This window comes from Peromyscus leucopus, chromosome 3, assembly GCF_004664715.2.
Source record: "Peromyscus leucopus breed LL Stock chromosome 3, UCI_PerLeu_2.1, whole genome shotgun sequence".
Lineage (NCBI taxonomy): Eukaryota > Metazoa > Chordata > Mammalia > Rodentia > Cricetidae > Peromyscus > Peromyscus leucopus.
In genome coordinates this window covers 146,574,231-146,592,602 of record NC_051065.1, presented here as the reverse complement: position 1 = coordinate 146,592,602, position 18,372 = coordinate 146,574,231, and the positions used below count along the sequence as shown (strand labels likewise).

Here is an 18,372-nt window from a genome sequence, read left to right as displayed (position 1 = left end):
CTCCAGGCCGGCCAGGGCCTACCTCTCTGGGAAGGGGAGGAGCCACCTGCTGCTCCACCTGAAGCTGACACTACCGAGCGGCAGGAGGGCGGGCAGGGGCAAGGACCAGGAAGTAACCCCGGCCAGGGGACCGCCCCCAGCAGAGCACCTCTCCGACCCGGGAAAGCAGAGAGCCCAGAGACACCAGCCTCGAAGCCCTCGGCTCATGGGAAGCACGGCCTTTGTGAACAGCCCTCCCAGGATGCCAAGAGGCCCATTTAGCCTCCCACCCCCTGGGAAGCCAGGGGCTCTAGAGAGGGGGGGCTGGTCCCCCGCAAGGAGGACAGGAAGGACCTCGGAAGGGGAAGGCCGGAGGCAGTCGGGTAGCCACAAGTGGGGTTAGCCAGGACTACAAATGGATGACACCAAGGTTTAGTCACAAGCGCATTTATTATTCTCTGGAACGCAAGGTCTTCTTCCCTAGCCGTGGCACACAGACAAGAACACATCTCAGGAGGCGGCCACGCTGCTCCCGGAAGCTGGCCCGTGGGGCGGTAGTGTCATAGGCGGCAGGAACAGCGCCTTGAGCTTGCCGGACAGGCTGGCAATCTCAGGATCCTGGGCTTCGTAAGACTTGACCAGGCGGGCAAACTTGAGGACACCTGAAAGAGGCAGCAAGGACCCCTGCTGGAGGCAGGTGCGCCCAGCAGGGGAGGGGTCCTTGCGGTAGGAGGCACCGGACACAAGCTGATCTCCTTTCACCCGGGCAGCCACTTCATAAGAGGGCAGGTCACGCTGCTTGCTGTCCTGCACCGCTTCAGCCATCCCCCACCCCCCAGCTCTCACTAGGCACCACTGGGTACCATACGAAAGAGTCCTTAAAGGACCCAGGCACGGCGGCGCACACCTGTAAGCCCAGCACTTGAAAGGCCGAGGCGGGTGGATCTCGAGTTCGAGGCCAACTTGGTCTACAAAGCAAGGTCCAGGACAGCCCGGGCTACACAGAGAAACTGTCTCAAAAGAAAAAAAGAAAAAGCCCTAAGGCAGAACGTTTTTCACTCTCAGGTGAACCACGTTCGCTGTTTTACCTCAAGCAGCCTAAATATGAATGAGAACCCAGGTCTGCAAGTAGTCCCCGCTGGCTAGGCCAAATCAATGAACACATGTCCTTGGGAAGAAAGAGCTCAATCCCCCAACACCAGACCTATTAACCAAAACGCCTTGCAGGAAGTGCTGAAGGCCGCTGTTCCGATCAGAGCTAGGCCTGGTGACTCACGCCTACTCCATACCACCCAATCAGAAGGCTGGGAAAGCAAGTTCAAGGCCAGCCTGGGCACCTTAGTGAGACCCTGACTCAAAGAGAGCTCAGTGGTGGAGAGCTTCCCTAACATAAGGCCTTGGGTTGGGGGGAGGGGGTTGGGGGGGGAGCGAGCTCAGGCTAGGCCCTGAGCTCTGAGCGCCAATGTTTGATGTGACTGCCGCCCTGTGGCGAGAAACAGACCGACTCGGGGGCCGCTGATCATGAGCCCCACCCCCACCCCACGGCATCGCCATTCCAGGTGGCACCCACCTTCCCCGTCGCAGCTGAAGCCATAGGCTTTAATAACCTCCTGCTGGATCTGCGTGGCCACCGGCAGCACGAACTGCAGCATCTTGCCCATATCGTTGCAGGCATTGTCTCTAGCCTCGTCCATGCGCACGGCGTTCTCTGGGGCCGAGAACGCTTGGATCACTTCCGCCAAGACCACTGCAAACCCGAAGCATCCCAGGGCGGTCCGCGGGAGCCCGGCGGGCAAGCCCAGAGGAGGGAAGGGGCAGGGAATTAGCGGACCGAGGCGGCCAGTAACCCGATCAGCTCGTCCTCCCAACCCTTCGCCCTACTGGGCCAGGGCCCCACTTGGAGGAGGAACGACCGGGTAGCGCAGCGCCCTCCCCCGAAGGCGCCCTCCCCCGAAGGCGCCCACGCCCAGCCGGGCTCCTCACCCTTGGCCTGCTCTGCGCTCAGGGCCGCGGGCTGGGCCGAGGCGGACGCCATAGAGCGCCAGTCGCTCCTTGACTGGTGCAAAGCCTGGGGGAGATCCGGAGAAGCCAGCCGCCTGCTGCCGCGGCTGCCGGGCCAGCGGAGGAGAAAAGGAAGCCAGCCCGCACGAGGCGGAAGTGTGTGAGCGTGGACCCAGCACACGCACTTCCTACAGGACCCCAGCGCGAGCGGACCCCATCACCCCCCAGGCCGGGACAGACACTTCTCTTATAAACCATGAGAGTGGGAGGGGTTTTCCGACGGAAGTCAGAAAACCTGCTAGACAAATTCTAAAAGAGCTGTAACACTGCCGAGCCGCCTGTGCAGCGAGCCCGGGAAGGACGCGAACTCCACTTTCGGTGAGGGTGAGATCAGCGTGCCCTTTATCCTCCCCCCTAGTAATATACCAACAACAAAGCACACTTTTATTACTCAATTCGGTAAATAATATTATAGAGGACTACTAAAACGGTCGTTTCTTGAGTTTGTGGTCGTTTCAGAGAGGGCTATGCAAATGACTCAATGCTGATTGGCTGGAAACAGCCAATCACAGCTCCGTTGTTATGAGAAAAAAAAAAAAAACAGGGCTTCACAATAATAAAAGCTTGGAGCGAAAGCCGATGTAATTGGCCTTGTATAGTGGTAGGCGATGTGGCCCGATGCCTTGTATTCTTATTACAGGCTCTTGTCACCCATCCCCGCCTCAATCTGCAAGGGTAATCCAGAACGTCACGGGGCATAGTACTGCACTTCTGTGATACTAGCGTAACAGATGAGCGGTAGGAGGGCCCCAAGTTCAAGGCCAACCTTGGCCTTGCCTCATTAAAAAGTAGAGGGGGTACAAAGATGGCTCACCCTGCCTGGCAAGTCTCGACTGCCTGTAACTCAAGCTACAGGGGATCCTCTACACCCTCTAGCTACACCCTCTTCTGCCCTGCCAGGCCCTTGCATTCATGGGCACGGACAGGAACCCGTACACATAGTAAAAATAATTTTTTTTTCAGAGCAGAGGACCGAACCCAGGGCCTTGCACTTGAGTGCTCTACCTCTGAGCTAAATCCCCAACCCCAAAATAAATTGTAATAAAAAAAAATCAGCAATATTAATCTTATTGGGCTACCGAAGTTATACAAATTCAACTGTTTCAAAACCATTTATCAAACTATGCTATGGAAAGAGTTAGATCTCCGACACTCTGGAGCACTCTGGCACATTACATGGATGAGTGCCAGAAGTGCTTCCAGGGTCTGAGGAGTTTTCTAGATTGGGTCATGCCTACTGTGGGCCTGTTCTTGCTCTCAAAGGCCTTACTTTCCCAACCTTGTGAGAAATCAGGACTAGTACAAGGCACCCCCAAAAGCACAGCTGAGGATCCACGATCAAGAAATGCCCCGCCCAACCCCACCCTTCCCACTCCCCTAAGACAGTCAGACCTCCCACCCTACCCACCCCACCAGACCCACTGCCCCCCAAAAACAAGTCACAGACATCTTCCTGGGGAACTGTGAGGATGTTTTTGTTTGGTTGGTTTTGGTCAGGATGATTTTTAAAGAGCATCATATAGATATTTATATATATAAATTATTAATGTGGGACGGGCAAGGGGCACACATGGCCGAGGGGGTGCACACATGGGATGGGGCAGGGGCAGCACACAATGCTACGCAAAACAGCCACATCTAACAGATGAGATAATCACACCAACGGGTTAGGGGAGGGGCGGTGGCCACCAAGGATGGGGTCTAGAGGAGAAGAAAAGCAGGGGATGAGGAAGAGGGACCTGGTCCAAGATCCTGTGCACGTTCTGTCCCCGCCCCCACCCCCCCACACCTCTGTCCCTTCTTCCCTCCCTCCCTCCCGCCCAGCTGCAGAAGCTCTGAACGTGGGCAGCACCCTTTCCTCGGCCCGGGGGGGTGTGGGTGGGGGGTTGTCAAAAGGTTGGGGGAGTCCTCCAAGGTCTGGATGAAGGAGCAGTGGATGCTCTCTGGATCGCAGGTTCTACAGCGGCTTGTCGCTCTCCTTCTTCAGGTGACTAGACAAGAGGCAAGGCGTCGGAGATGAGCCGGAGAGAGGAGCGTCCCCTCCAGAGGGCCAGTGCCCCGGGTATCGGGCCCACGGCCCACCTCCCACCTCCCACGTGCCCTGGGGCAGCCTGCACTACCTGTAGTAGTCTTCCTGGGCAGGCAGCGGCACGCTGTGCAACGGGTGATGAGCATGCAGCCACTGCTGCTGCTCCAGAGCCAAGCGCTGCAGCTCGGCTGACTGTGCGTGCATGGCCTGCAGCTGATGAGCTGCTGACATCGGAGCAGAGAGGGAGGCCGGCAGGTCCCGGTAAGGGGCAGCTAGGACAGAGAAGAAAGGCCAGGGGCAGGTGACTGACGGCTGGGGCACTCAGCCATTTACAGACGGTGGGAACTAAGGCTAGGATGTAGTCACACCACCTACCCTACCATCTGCCAGCGGGGGAATGGAACCAGGAGTCCAACTTCTTGGCCTGGCCCTAGAGCTCGAGCCTCTTTTAGAAGGACCTCAGCCTGTCTGTTCATCTCAGCTCCTCACCTCTCTCTCCAAACTCCTCTGGGCCCACTCGACCACCCCACTTCCTCTGCTCTGTCCTTCTTCCCTCACTTAGGCTTCTCCACCCCAACCTCCATCCTTACCAAAGAGCTGGTGACGAAGAACTTCGTTCTCGTGCAGAGGGTGAGGAAGAAGGGGGTTAGGGAGGGTCCCAGCTGGGTAGGGGATCCGGGTAAGGTGAGACCCTGAGGCCAGGGGGTCAATGAGAGGGTGCACCGAGGCGGAGGCTGGAGGGCAGAGAAAGGAAGGTGTCACCAGGAGGCAGGGTCAGGGACAACCATGCACTGGGGTGGGGGGATTTAGCCTGTGAAGACAGACCCAAGGGATCCAAAGCTTAACGAAGGCAGAAGAGCTAGAGCCCTGAGATGGGAAGAAACTGCTGCAGAAGAGATGGCCTTGACTGAAGACAGATTACAGTCGGCAGAGAGGAGGAGAGAAAAGAATGGATTACTCTGAAGAGAAGAAGAGTAAGTTTAGAAAACTATTGATTTTTTAAGTTTAAGAAATGAGATAGGGAAAAAATGTAAGAGGTAGGATGAATATGAACAGAATGAAAATGCCAAAAGCCTGTTGTTCTGTATACTTAATAAATAAGTAACTACATACTCTAACTAGGGGGAATAGGGGAGGGCGACAAGAAACGAGCAATTCCAAATGACCAAGTCTACGGCCAACGATGTCGTGTTCTGGGCTATAAGCTATAAGCGCGACATTAAAATAGTGAGGAAAGCTCCTTATTGCCTATGGCACCAAAACCAAACTTACATGGATTTTTCCAAAAGGTTCTAGATCTACATACAGATGGGCAGAAACACAGAAGACCCCTAGATGTAAGGGAAGGAGATGCTGGCAACAGACGAGGTTTGGAACAAGAACACTGCTATGTGAGGGGCTTAGGGAGATGAAGACAGAGAGGTGATCCTTCACAAGGCTCCAGTTTGGTCTGTTATCGAGGGTAGAAGGCTGGACTATGAAGAGGGCATGAGACAGTGTGGACAGAGAGTCAAGGAAGCAGAGATGAGAACAGTAATCTCAGGAGAGGGCGACTGATGCCGGACCAAAAGGGAGGTTCTGGCCAGAGGAACGGGAGAACGCTATGGGATACGGCAGAGCCACCGTCCAAAGCAAACAGGGCGTCTTACCTGCATGGATGGCATCCTGCTGGTGCAGGTGGAGGTGAGAGTGGATATGGGAGTGCTGGTGGTGATGGGGGGTCACGTTGAGCATCTGCAGCCGGGCCAGTGGGTCATTGCCCAGGGCCGCCACCCTTTCCGCATGCTGCCTTTCAGCTGCCAGCCGCTCCGCATAAGACATGTCAGGACGCAGGGCTGGCCCAGCTGCCAGCGCTAGCCGCTCTCGCTCCAGGGGCCCCAGGCTCGGATGAAAAGGGAAAGGATGCAGGCCAGGCGGCCCAGGCTGTAAAGCCAGGCCCCCGTGTCGGGGGAAGGGATCCAGGCCTGGCCCGGGGACCCCATGTAGGGGTTCCAGCTCACTCGGCTTCACCTCAAAGCCAGGCTTGAGCCGGTCACGGAGGTCACGTTCACGGGCTTCCCGCTCCCTTTCTCGGGCAGCTGGGTCGCTGCTGTACAGGGCTGGGACATTGTAACCCAGAAGCCCCGGGTCCACGGCCCCCAAGGGCACATAGAATGGGTGGTTGCGATTGCCAGGAGACATGACGTGAGGTCGGGCGTATTCACTGAGAGTGCGCAGGGCTGGAGTATCGGGACCTAGGTAAGGGGGCACCGTAGCCACGGCGCTGCCAGGCTCAAAGGGAGGCCGATGGGGCACTGGACCCAGAGACGGGCACTCCACCGGAGCACGGCCCTCCTGGGCCAACTTCTGCAGAATACACAAAGAGGTGGGGTCAGCACTGCAGCCACGGGAAGCTACCGGCCCCGGGGCTGCCCGACTGTCTCAGCGGTGGAAAGCCAAAATGCCTCACCCCACTCCCAGCTTTCTTTTCCTCCTGCCTGGAAGCCTGAGCTTTCGGGGCTGCAGCGGCTCCTCCCCTCCGCCAGGGGGCGAAGCGACCGGAGTGGCGAAGCCCGGCAGCGGGAGAGGCGCGCGGCGCACCTTGTGACGCACTCACCACACTGCGCTCCAGCTCGCGCTCTTTCTCGCGCTCGCGCTCCTTCTCGCGCTCCCGCTCGCGCTCGCGCTCCTTCTCCTCGCGCGCGCGCTGCTCGGCCTCGCGCCGCACTTTCTCCACCAGGTCGGCGCGCTTCTTGGCCAGCTTGGAGCCCTCCAGCGGCACGAAGTACAGGTCGCTGCGCGCGCACGAGTTGAAGCCGCGGTCCAGGTGCTTGTTGAACCTGCCGGGCCGGGCGCAGAGCTGTTGAGCTCTTGGCTCCAGAGCGGGCGCCCCCCCCTCTCCCCCCAGCTCGTGCCCCCCAATTCGAACGGGGCACGGTGAACGTGATCGCAAGGCCCCGTCGCCCCTTCGGCGTCCGCTCCCAGCCCCACCCGCCCCCAGCCCCACGGCTGCTCACCGGGCCGACTGGCTGGCGTGGCTGGGCACGTCCACCACCTTGGGAGGGGGCGAAGGGCTTCGGGCCGGGGGCACCGGACTCTCGGGGGTCTCATACTCTTCGGCCGGCTCCTGTTTGATCTGCGTGGCCGCCAGGGCGGCCCTGGAGCTGGGGCCGCGGGGGGCGCAGGCAGAGACGACAGACTGGAGGGCCCCGCAGCGGGCAGGGGCCCCGGCCCCACGGTGGGCGAACCTGGCTTGAAGGTCCCTGGACCTGCTGGCGGAGAGGTGCCTCGAAAGCCGGGTGGGGTCCCTGTTCTGAAGGAGGGTGGTGACCCCGGTTTGTATCCAGGCGGGGTGGCGGTCTTGTAGGACCCTGGGGATGGGGCTCTCTTGCTGTACTGAGGGGGCCCGGGTGGCGAGGCCGTCTTGTAGCCTGCTGGCGAGGAAGCCACGGTGGCGATGACGGTAGAAAGAGTGGCCGAGGAGGTGGTGACTGGAGGAACTGGGGGGAAGGGGTAGGATGCCCCCTGGGGACCCTGGGATGAGGACGGGTGTGAACAGGAGTAGGAGGCTTGAGAGGAAGAGCCGGAAGAGTTGGAAGAAGAGGAAACTGGGGGGCCATTGGGACCTGCTTGGCTATAGGACACCTGGCCATGAGGTGGAGGCAGGTGTGCTGGCCCTGATGGGTAGGGCCTCAAAGACCCCAGGGAGGGTGACATGTTGTAGGGGTGTGCATGATGGGAGCCACTGCTCTCTAGGGGGTGAGGATATGCTCCAGGTGGAGGGGGCCCAGAGTTTCCGTGATGATGCTGTTGCTGCTGCTGCTGCTGCTGTTGCTGCTGCTGCTGCTGCTGCTGTTGCTGCTGGTGATGGTGATGTGTAGGGGCTGGTGGGTGGGCTGTGGATTGGCCCCCAGTAGGAGGGTAAGGGCCTGGATGGGCGTTGTTGGCCAAGAGGCGGCCATAGGGAGGAGGAGGTGGAGGACCCTGGCTCCACACAGCCTGGGATGGGAGAGAAGGCTGGGTATACTTGGGGGGCTGATTCGCAACAGACATACTTGTTGGTGGAGGGAAGGAATGAGGGTAACTGGGCAGAGCCTGGGAAGCTGGGTACTGGGAGGCAGAGGAGGAGGAGCTAGAAGCAGCTGCTCCAGAGCTACTAGAGGATGAATATGGGTACCGCATGGGAGGCCCAGGGGCAGAGGAGGAAGAAGCTGGGGGCAAAGGGTGGGGTGAGGGAGCCAGAGTCGGACCCTTCTCTGGGCCAGGAGGAAGTCCACTCATGCCCTGACCCATGGCATGGGGAGAGGGCAGATGCCCGGGGATTGGCTGAGCCCCCATTCCGGGAGGAGAGGCTGAGGCATTGTTGAGGGGCCTCAGGGCAGGTGGAGGCGGCAGGTTTGGTGTCACGTGGGGGAAAGTGGCTGGTGGTGGCGCAGAAGGTAAGTTCCCACCACCCACTGGAGCATTGGGCGGCTTTGCTGGAGGGGCCCCAGTGGCCCCAGCGCTTGATATTGGAATTGGGGTAGTGGGTGGGGGGTGCTGCTTGCCTCCACTGGGGGCACTCACTGAAGAGGCAGCTGCTCCCCCCTTGGGACCCATGGGGGGTCCAGATAGAACACCCCCACCAGCATTCCCAGGGTAGAGCTGTGGGTGTGGGGGAGGGGCTCCGGGAGGCGGGCCCTGGAATAACCGAGATGTGGGTGGCTCCATTGGAGCATGATATCCAGCAGGTGTCACTGAAGGATGGGGTTCAAAGCCAGGCTCTGGCTGTCGGGGAGCGCTGTCTGGTGGTGGGGGGGAAGGAGGAAGAGTGGAGGTGGGTGGTAGGGGCGGGCTGGGCCCTGGGACAGGCCGGAAGACGAATCAGAGTCATTCTCCACACTTCCGGGGCTGTAGATGCTGGGGGATGTGCTTCGGTTATCCTGATCTATGTCCCTAGGGTCACTGCTGCCATCGTCATTAAGGCTGCGCCCATCCAAGCTGTCCAGATCCGAGGGAGACTGTGGTCGAGGGAGCTCCTGCTGTCAGGGAAGAGGGCTCAATTTTCCTCTTTTCCCAGGATGCAAACTTATCTCCCACAATCCTTTGCTCCTCACAGCACTGTTGTGCTACAATGCGTTGAGGATGCTTGCTCAGGGCCACCTTCTGTCATCTAGCATCTCTCCCTCCCACATCTCAGCTGCTTTCTACTAGCTTATTTCCTTCCTTGTCAAACCCTGGTCCTTCTCAAGTGTCCGTCTCAAACACTGACCCTTTACAATCGACTGCAGACCCTTCTTGCCATCTATGTCCAACTCATCTCTGGTCCCGTTAGCTGTCCCCCAATGCGTGGTTTTCTTGTTTCCTTTCCTCCTTGCTTGCTTTTCTAACAACAGTTTCATATAGCGCAAGCTGACCTCCAACTCACTCACACATAGCACAGGATGACCTTGAATTTTTTTGTTTTTTTGAGACAGGGTTTCTCTGTGTAGCCCTGGCTGTCCTGGAGCTCACTCTGTAGACCAGGCTGGCCTGGAACTCCAGAGATCTGCCTGCTTCTGCATACCAAGTGCTGGGATTAAAAGTGAGCACCACCACCACCTGGCTGACCTTGAATTTTTTTAACCTTCCTGTCTTGTCTGAATGCTAGGCTAAGAGATGTGCACCATCATGCCCAGTTTTTAGATTCTATTAAGTGCTTGGACTTAGCACTCTGTACTAGGCAAGCACTCTACCGAGGAGCTGCATTACCAGTCCCATTTCTGCATCCTCAAGACTTACTTATCCCTTACACAACGGAGGCTGTAACACCCTCCCTACCCGTCCAGTCCCTTGTGGCCCTGCTTTGTCACTTACTGTTCTAACTAAAGCCTCGGGAGCTGTCTACCGTATTCTAGAGGAGACCACTCCAAACAAGCACCAAACAGGACTTTCAGATCCCAGCAGAGATCAGAGGAGGCATGATGCACAGAAGAAGTTTAGAGAGAGCACAGTCAGAAAGGTCACGGTCGTCACAATCTCTTACCTCAGTTTTGGTCTTTTTGGGTGCACTGGTCTCCTCACTTTCACTCTCTGAGATCTCCTCGCTGCGGCCCTGCTTGTTGGCCTTTGGGGTAGAGGTTTCCTCTACTCGGGCCTTCTGTTAGGGAGAAAGAGAACATGCTTGTCTTCTGTCTCCTAAGCCCCTGCCAGAGTTACTCCCTGCCAAACTTGCAGCCCCCCACCCCAAACACCCCTCCAGCTGCAGTGCATCCTGGGGACCAGAGGAGGATTACCTTGGCCGTCTGCCTGGACTTCTCAGCTTTGCCATCACTGCTGGATGTGCTGACCCCTCCAGGGGAGGCCCGGCCCCTTGATCTCAGCTCTTCCCGGGGCCCGGGGGCCTCTTTCTTCCGTCCACTCCTCATTGACATCTGGGAGCAGGATGGAGGCCGTAGTGTTTTACACTGCACCCAACTTTAGGTTATACATTGTTTCTGTTCTCGCTGTAGGCCCTTCCCCCTAGCTTCCCTGTCCCCGCCCTGGACCTGGCGGACTGCTTACTATAGCTTCTACTCACTGAATCTTTATTCTGTCGTGTCTTCATTCTTCAGGCTGTGGAGACCCCATTCTCCTCTGCCTGGGCAGCTGAATACAGAATCTTGTTTGCTGTACCCCAAGCTCCCCACAGCTATGGTCTGGGGAGCTGGAAGCAGTTGTAGGCACGAGGTACTCGCACGGTGTTTTCAGTGAAATCTGTTAGGACAAACCATCAGCGTTTCCATACTGTAGCAGAAGCAGCAGGGGTCTGCGTAAGAAGCCCAGTCCTAAGGGTCCAGAGGCACAGACACCACGAGAGACTGCAGCGCGCTCTGCAGGCTACATCAGCTAAGTGATGGAGACCCTCACAGTATATTCTCTCTCATCTCTAGAGAAGGCAGAAAATTCAGATGTACTTATGAACCCCAACCTAACACTTAGCAGGATTTTACCCTTCACAAGCCCTAACGAGTATCTGTGGCCTGGTATGGTAGTGGATGCCTGTAGTGCCAGCATTCAGAAAGCTATGGTTTGGGCATCACATGTTCAAGGACAGCCTGAACTAGACAGCAAAATCCTGTTTCAACGACAACAGAAAAAAAAATTGTACACTCATTAATTCCAGCGCCTTACAAATTCAAAAGAAACACAAAGAAACGAGGCTGATGTGTTAGTTTACTGGGCATCTTCTTCGTGCCAAGCCCTCTACATGCGCTTTCCTGGATCATCTCCAACACACTCTACAGTGGGATTGGGAAGTGAGGAGACTGAGGCTCACTGTGACTGTGACCTGCCCCACCTTCCACAGGGAAGGACTAACGACGACGATGAGGCCAGAACCAACCGCCATCTGACTTCAAAGGCCACGCTCACACGCTCTCTCTTCTAAACTCTCCTCAGAAGCTGGAGAGAATTCTAAGAAGCCTAGATCAGTCACACGGATAACAATCTGGTTTCACATCAGACAATGTAGAAGAATGTCCCGTTCTACAATACTGAGCAGCACTGCCTCACCAGCTTCAACCCCAAATCGAGGCATCTTCGAAACTGCAGAATGTTCTAGACAGCCTCATAAGGATCCATCCTCTAGTAGTTGGCCTTTTCTACTTCCAGGGTTTTTGTCTAGAGAGTCAGCCAACCTGAACTGACAATGTTTGGGAGGAAGAATTCCAGAACGTTCCAAAGTTTGAATCTGTTACACTGCCGCCCCAGGCTCAATCTACAAGCATGCTATGTGGACACAAGCTGCTGTGATGTCGCACCTTTCACAAGCCCTAGGTCCCTCTTCAGCTTTGGTTCAACCATTGCTCACCTTCGCATGGCATGTAACCTCGGCTTTGAACAGGTGGACTTTATCAAACATTTACATGGAATTGGTTACTGTACATGATCCACAGGTGATTTTAAAAACATGGAAGAGTGTGTGTAGGTACAGACACAGCATCATTCCATACAAGGGACTTGAGTATGTGTTAATTTGGTGTCTGCGGAGTGTACTGGAACAAATCTCCCAGATATCAAGGGAAGGCTGTATTGGTGTTTCCTGTGCTTAAAAGCCAAAGCTTTCACAGTAACCAGACTCAGAATACACTGATGGGTTGACTGAGGAAGGATGTGCATGTGCTATGATGTGTGTGTGCGGGTCAGAGGACGGCCTGGGTCAGTCCTCCCTTCTCACCATGTGGGACCTGGGGATCAAATCCAGTTGTCAACCTTTGTGGCTCATTGCTCAGTGAGCATCTCACCAGCCCAACTCAAAACTTTTTAAATTTTATTTTATGGTACATTGGTGTTTTGTCTGCATTCATGTCTGTGTGAAGGTGTCGGATCCCCTGGAACTGTAATTCCAGACAGCTGTGAACTTCCATGAGGGTGCTGGGAATTGAACCCAGGTCCTCTGCAAGAGCAGCCAGTGCTCTTAACAGCTGAGCCATCTCTCCAGCCCCCTCAAAGTATTTTAAAACTACAAAAGACAAAATGCCAGTGAGCACACAACACAGACTTACAAATTTTAAGCCTGTCCTTTTACTTGGCTTGACAGCCTGTCTACCTGTATCTAGCAGTACAAACATGGACATCATCATCTACCCATGCATCCACAGCCATACATCTTCATCAGGACTTCAACTCCTGATCCTCCAGCCTTCACTCCCCAGTGCTGGGATTACAGGCTTCCTTGGTGCTGTGAGCCGACCCCAGGGCCTCAAGCATGCCAGGAGAGTACACTGGACTGTCCCTGTACTTGTTTATGTTTCTTGCTAAGAGTCAAACCACTCCTTAACACTACCCAAACATTTTTTAAATTTAATTTTCTATGTATGGACATTTTGCCTGAATGTATGTATTCGGATCACGTGTGTGTCTGGTCCCTGGGGAGGTCAGAGAAGGACAAGAGATACCCTGGAACTGGAGTTAGTGTGGGTGTGACCTATCCTGTGGGTGCTGAGAATAAAACCTCAGTCCTCAGCATGAGCCACAAGTGCGCTAAACCACTGAGCCATCTCTTCAGACAGTTTCTTTTGTCTGCTTGTTTGTTTCTGTCTCTCTGTCTCTCTGTATCTGTCTTTCTCTGAGACAGGGTCTCACTCTGTAGACCAAGCTGGCCTTGAACTCACAGAGATCTGCTTGCCTCTGCCACCTGAGTGCTGGGACTGAAAGTGTGTGCCATTATGCCCAGCCTGTAACATATTTTAAGTGCAAAAAATGCTAGTGTCACAGTTTTCCTTTTTATATTTTCTACTGATGTCATGTACACACACAAATATGGGGTTTGTTGTGTCCTATTTGAGACAGAGTCACACGATGCACCTTGCACCAGCCTTAAACTAAGTCCAGGAGCCTTCCGTTTCAGGTTCCCGGCACTGGGTCTGTAAGCGAGCACCTCACCCAGCCAAGTGCACCGCTGTCAATGACCTTTAAACCAAGTGACTGTCAGGAGGTCCGTCTGGCTATTGTTTTGAGGTCAGGTCTCAAGAGCTGGAATCACAGGCACACCCCAGGTTTGGTAGGTTCTTTGAATTAACTAATGTTAGTCCGATGAAAATAGAATAAATTCACCCACCCATTCTGAGTTGGGAGATGCAGGTAAATGACATTTCTACATGTATTTTCTCCAAGTAACACAGAGTAATCTCTTTTTGCCCAACCCCACTGAACCATACTGAAGCATGCAATGAGGAATGAGTGAGTCTAACATTTCCAGGAAACTTAGTAACTTATACTTAAGGGACACAAAACAGATGGGACAGAGCCCCAAGTCTGAACTTTCCACTGACGATTTGCCCAGTAAGCCAGTTTACTTCAACTACAGCTATAACCATATTTTTTTTTTAAGTTGTTTTGTGGATTGGTTTTAAAATACTATGCATTACCAGGCATGGTGACACACATCTGTAATTCCATCACTTGGGAGGTGAAAGAAGGAGAATAGCAAATAGCAAGTTCAAAGCCAGCCAGTTCCATGAAATCATGTCTCAAAAAAATAAAACTACAAGTGAAAAAGAGGAAAGGCAATAAACCAATCTCCACAGAACAGCACCAAACAGAAGAAAAGGAGAAAACAATGTTAACAACAAGGACAACAAAGAACACTACCCTAGACAGGGCGCCCATCTCCTCCCATCAGAGAACTTGTTACCAAGTCAGTTTGATTCTTAAAGGATCCAAAAGGTCAAAAAATATACTGACATTCCTTGGAGAACAGAGCAATTACTGTGTGCCTTTCTTACCTTTTTTAATCAGCTCAAATCTGATAAAATTTGCCATGAGTAGCTTTGGAAGAGAAAATCAGCATCAACAGGGGAGTAATTCCTGGCATGAGGCGTGGCAGAGGAAGGGGTAGAGCTGGAGACTGAGGTCGGGTCATACGTTAAGTCTGAACTTGAGTGGTACTCTAATACCAACCGACCAAGTGGTACTCCATCTTGCCTAGAAGGCTGTTGCGAACTAACACTGAGCATCTACCATGCACAAGAGCACCCATTTGCCCCATTACCTTATTGTAAAAGGAAAGCAAGGAAGAACAAACTCAGAAGGCAGGGAAACAGGAACTCAGAAGAGTCCCTAAGTAAGCAGAGGAAAGGGAATTAAGAGGGATTAGAGATGCAGATCAGTGGTTGGAGTGCTGGTCAAGCAGTCATGAAGTCCTGGGTTAGATTCCAACACCACATAAAACAGGGTGTGGCCCATGCCTGCAATCTCAGGACTTCAGAGGTAGAGGCAAGGAGAACACAAGTTCAAGGTCATCTTGTGTAGTGAGTTCAAGCCAAGCCAGCTTGGGCTATAGAAGACCATCTCAAAAACCAAAAAATAAAAACAAAGATTACTACCAAACCAACGACCCGAGTCAAACCATGGGACCCACATGGTGGAAGAAGAGAACAAACTCAACACCCAGCTACCCTCTGCCCTCCACATGTGCACCAGGGCACACACAAAAATAAATGTCATCCTTTTTTTCCAAAGAAAGAAATTAAGGAACAAATATGACAATGTCAGAAAATGACCACGTCACAGGCTCCCTGGGAAGAGCTTACAGAGTATATTTATTTCAGGATCACTGACTAGTCGCCACCATTCCAGACCTGCCTGCCTGCCTAACCATCAGCTGAAAATGACCGAGCTATCCATGAGGCCCAGGCCAGCAGGGAACAATGCAGTAGCCTAAGCCTTGTTAGAACCCAGGACTGCTGAAGGAGCCACAGAGGCCATGTCATCACACAGCGAAGGTGAGGCTCAAAGACGGAAGTGACTTGCCCAAGGTCATAGAGGTACAGCCAGAGGACACCCTGGTCTCCCGGCTCCCGTTCCAGAGCATCCTGTTCTGCCCAAGGCTGTTTCAGAGCCCTCTCCCCTGGGCCGCCCACACCTGAGACAGGCATGAAGAGCCATGCCATCTCTGTTAAGTTCAGGGAAGTAAAAGGCCAAAGAGCAGTTGAATGAAGGGGTCACCCTGAGAACTGACAGAGAGAAGAGAAATCCAAAGAGGCCTTCAAGAAAATAAAGTAGTGCAAAGAATCAACCGTTTACAAGACATAAGGGTGGCAGAGGCCAGAAATGACCAGGATGAGATAACTTGGGTTTTTTATTTTGTTTGTTTCTGGAGCTCAAACCCAGAGCCTATGTATGCATACTAGGAAATACCATTACCACTGAGCTACCCCCAGCCCAAGACCAGATAGTTTGATCAACAGTATTTCCATCTTCCCACCATACCCAGGAGGAGGCTTGCAAGAATGACCTGCAAGCAACAGGGTCACCTGTTCCAACAGGCTGCTGGGGGAGAAGGGGTGCACCTCCTTAGGAAACCCCTACTTGGGGGCAGCACCAGAAACATCTCCCAGAACCCCTCCCAAGAGTCCCTAGGACACAGCTGCAGGCTGAGGCCCCATCTACATCCTGAACCCCCACCTCCAGGACTTCCCACCGGATCACAGCCATGGCAACAAAATGGGTGAAAAAAAGTGCCCCTCAAGAGACCATCCCAGGGGTCCATCTGGCAGCCACTGTTACCACCTCAGTTGCCAAAGCAACTCCAACCTTCTTACAGTAGTACCCTCAGAAAAGGAGCTTTAGGGTAACCCGCCCCGGGCACAAAGGGAGACCCCGGAGATCAGAGCATCACGGAGCTTCCCGGATAGAGCCCAGCTGTGGGGCAGCCACAGCTCTGGGGATGAGGGTGGAGGTCACAATTCCTTGGAATGCCTACAAGATTGCCCAATTCTCTCTTCTTTCCCAACCTCCCAACCTTTCTAATCCTCCCATCAGTATTCCTGCCTTTCTTATTAGTGTTAGGACTCACACTGCCGAGCCTCAGTGCCCCCTTCAACGAAGTAACTGGGTCTGGGATTAGGAAAACAGGGTCAGAGGTGACCTGGAGTGGGGGAAAGAAAACTGAGTCACAAAAGATACGGCCTTCCCATTTCCACCCAGGCTTCTCAAAGATGGGCCTCTCCTGGTCCTTCCCCATTCCCCCAGGTTCAATCCCCCCTCTCTGCAGCCACAATCCTGTTCTTACCATCTACCACACCCCTTTCCCGGTTCCGCTTCCCTTCTGCTCCTAATACCCGCAACCCTGGGTTCTGGCACCCGGGTTCTGGGCCTGCAGGGCTTCCCGAGCCTTCACCCCCCACCTCGCTGCCATCTCTCCGATCCGTCCTGCCTTCTCCGCGAACCACCCGCACAGCATCCCCCGTTTTACCTCCGCCAAGTCTCCACCTCGGCGTTCCTCCCCTTTAGGCTCTGGTCCTGGCGAAGCTCGGCCCCGTCAGCCCTCCTCCCTGCACCCTCCTCCCCCACGTCGCGAGCTCGCGACTCCCGGGCCCGCGTCCCTCCTCCGGGCGGCCCCACCCCCTGAACCCCCAGCCTCGGGCCCGGCCGTGCCCGCAGTGAGGGAACGCGACCGGGAAAATAACAAATGGAGGCGGCGGCGGGAGGGGGGGACCGGGAGGGGTGGGGGCGGGGAGCCGAGGGCCGAAACGGGGCGGCCCGGGCGGGCGGGCGGCAGCGGACCTTACCTGCGAGCGGCTCGGGACGGCTGGCTGGCTGCGAGTGCAGTCGGGCTCCGGCGCCTCCCGGGGACGGCGGCGGCGGCGGCCACTCCCCGCCCCTCCTCGCTGCGCGGCTTCAGTCGCCGCCTCGGCGGCGGCGGCGGCGGCCCCGGCCCCCCCGGAGGGCGGCCCCCATGCCTCGCTCCCCGCGCAGCCCCGATCGGCTTCTCGCACTCCCCGCCCGCCCGCCCGCCCGGAACGCGCCGCCCGCCCCCGCCGCGCCGCGCCGCGCCGCCCGCCTCCGCCCGCACTCGCGGCCCCGGCGAGGCCCGCGACCCCCGGCCCTCCCGCCGCTCGTGCCGCGCGCCCCTAGCCCGCCCGAGGCCAGCCGCCCAGAAACGCGTCCTGGCCCGAGGCCCCGGCCCGGCGCCGGGCTGCGGGCGGGCAGGCGGACGGGCTGGGCGGCGCGTCCGGCGACTCGCACAGGAAAGCGGACGGCGGAGGGAGGGCGCTCGGGAGAGGGGGATGGGAGCAGGGAGGAAGAGGGAGAAGGAGGGAGCGCGGAGGAACGGAGGAGAGAGGGGCCCGGAGGAGACGCGAGGGAGGGAGCGCGCGGCAGTCGGGGGGCGGAGGATCGGGGAAGGGGAGGCGCCGGGCGAGTTTGGCCGAAGCCGGCCGGGGCGCGGAGGGAGAGGGCCTCGCGGCGCCGAGCGTGGGGAGCTCGCGGGCCCCGCGCGAGAGGGCTGGGTGGGAGGGGCTGTGAGCTGTGAAGGCAGACCTGGGGAGGCTGGAGAAGTTTGGGGACAAGGGGCTGTGGCAGGGGTGAAGTGGGAGGAGTTCGGGGGATCCTGAAGTAGAGATTGGGATAATGGGGCTGTACTGGAAAGATGGAGAGGAAGGACCAGAGCCTCAGACTGGAGGTTGTTTAGGAGCTGTTTCGGAGAGAATACGATGGAAGTTTGGAGACCTGGGCGGAAAAGGATGAAAAGATGAAGACATACTAAGAGAATGGTGTTTCTGGAAGAGATAAGAGTTTAAGGGGTGGTTGGTGTCAAAAAGAATGCAAACCACAAGAATTTGGGAGTGATGGAGGGAAGTCCAGAGATACCTCTGTGGGAGCGAAGGCAGGAGAGGTCTCAGAAGAGATTTTAAAAGGTGGGACCAGATGCCCATTCTAGAGGGAGACCGGGGTTTGGAGTGGCTTGATAAAACCAGAGGGGGGGACTCTCAGTCGAACTAAGGACTGTTTCCTTTGGCAAATAAATTGGAGGAGAATGAATTAGAGAGGACTGGGAGGAAGTACAGGATAAATAGGGTCTTCGTGGCATCATGGCGGGA

General features: G+C 55.8%; 2 protein-coding genes and 1 non-coding gene across 3 annotated transcripts; all 3 read right to left on the bottom strand.

Annotated features, from left to right (window-relative positions):
- Nucleotides 1–410: 410 nt before the first annotated feature.
- On the bottom strand, nucleotides 411–2,288 carry C3H12orf57 (chromosome 3 C12orf57 homolog). The gene is made up of 3 exons (XM_028892348.2): nucleotides 1,963–2,288; nucleotides 1,550–1,726; nucleotides 411–641 (listed from the first exon to the last, which is right to left on the bottom strand). The coding sequence occupies exons 1-3, from the start codon at nucleotides 2,012–2,014 to the stop codon at nucleotides 490–492; spliced, it is 381 nt and encodes a 126-aa protein (XP_028748181.1). The 5' UTR covers nucleotides 2,015–2,288; the 3' UTR covers nucleotides 411–489.
- On the bottom strand, nucleotides 2,248–2,309 carry LOC114708841. The gene has a single exon (XR_003736853.1). It is a non-coding gene; the product is annotated as a U7 small nuclear RNA (small nuclear RNA).
- Nucleotides 2,310–3,490: 1,181 nt separating this feature from the next.
- Nucleotides 3,491–17,166, bottom strand: Atn1 (atrophin 1). Its single transcript, XM_028892304.2, is given in 13 exon segments — nucleotides 3,491–4,031; nucleotides 4,161–4,341; nucleotides 4,660–4,803; nucleotides 5,719–6,415; nucleotides 6,666–6,888; nucleotides 7,066–7,198; nucleotides 7,201–8,856; nucleotides 8,859–9,069; nucleotides 10,053–10,166; nucleotides 10,303–10,440; nucleotides 10,587–10,762; nucleotides 16,347–16,418; nucleotides 17,062–17,166. Coding segments are annotated over 11 exon segments (3,558 nt in total). The 5' UTR covers nucleotides 10,614–10,762; nucleotides 16,347–16,418; nucleotides 17,062–17,166; the 3' UTR covers nucleotides 3,491–3,997.
- Between the last annotated feature and the right edge of the window lie 1,206 nt (nucleotides 17,167–18,372).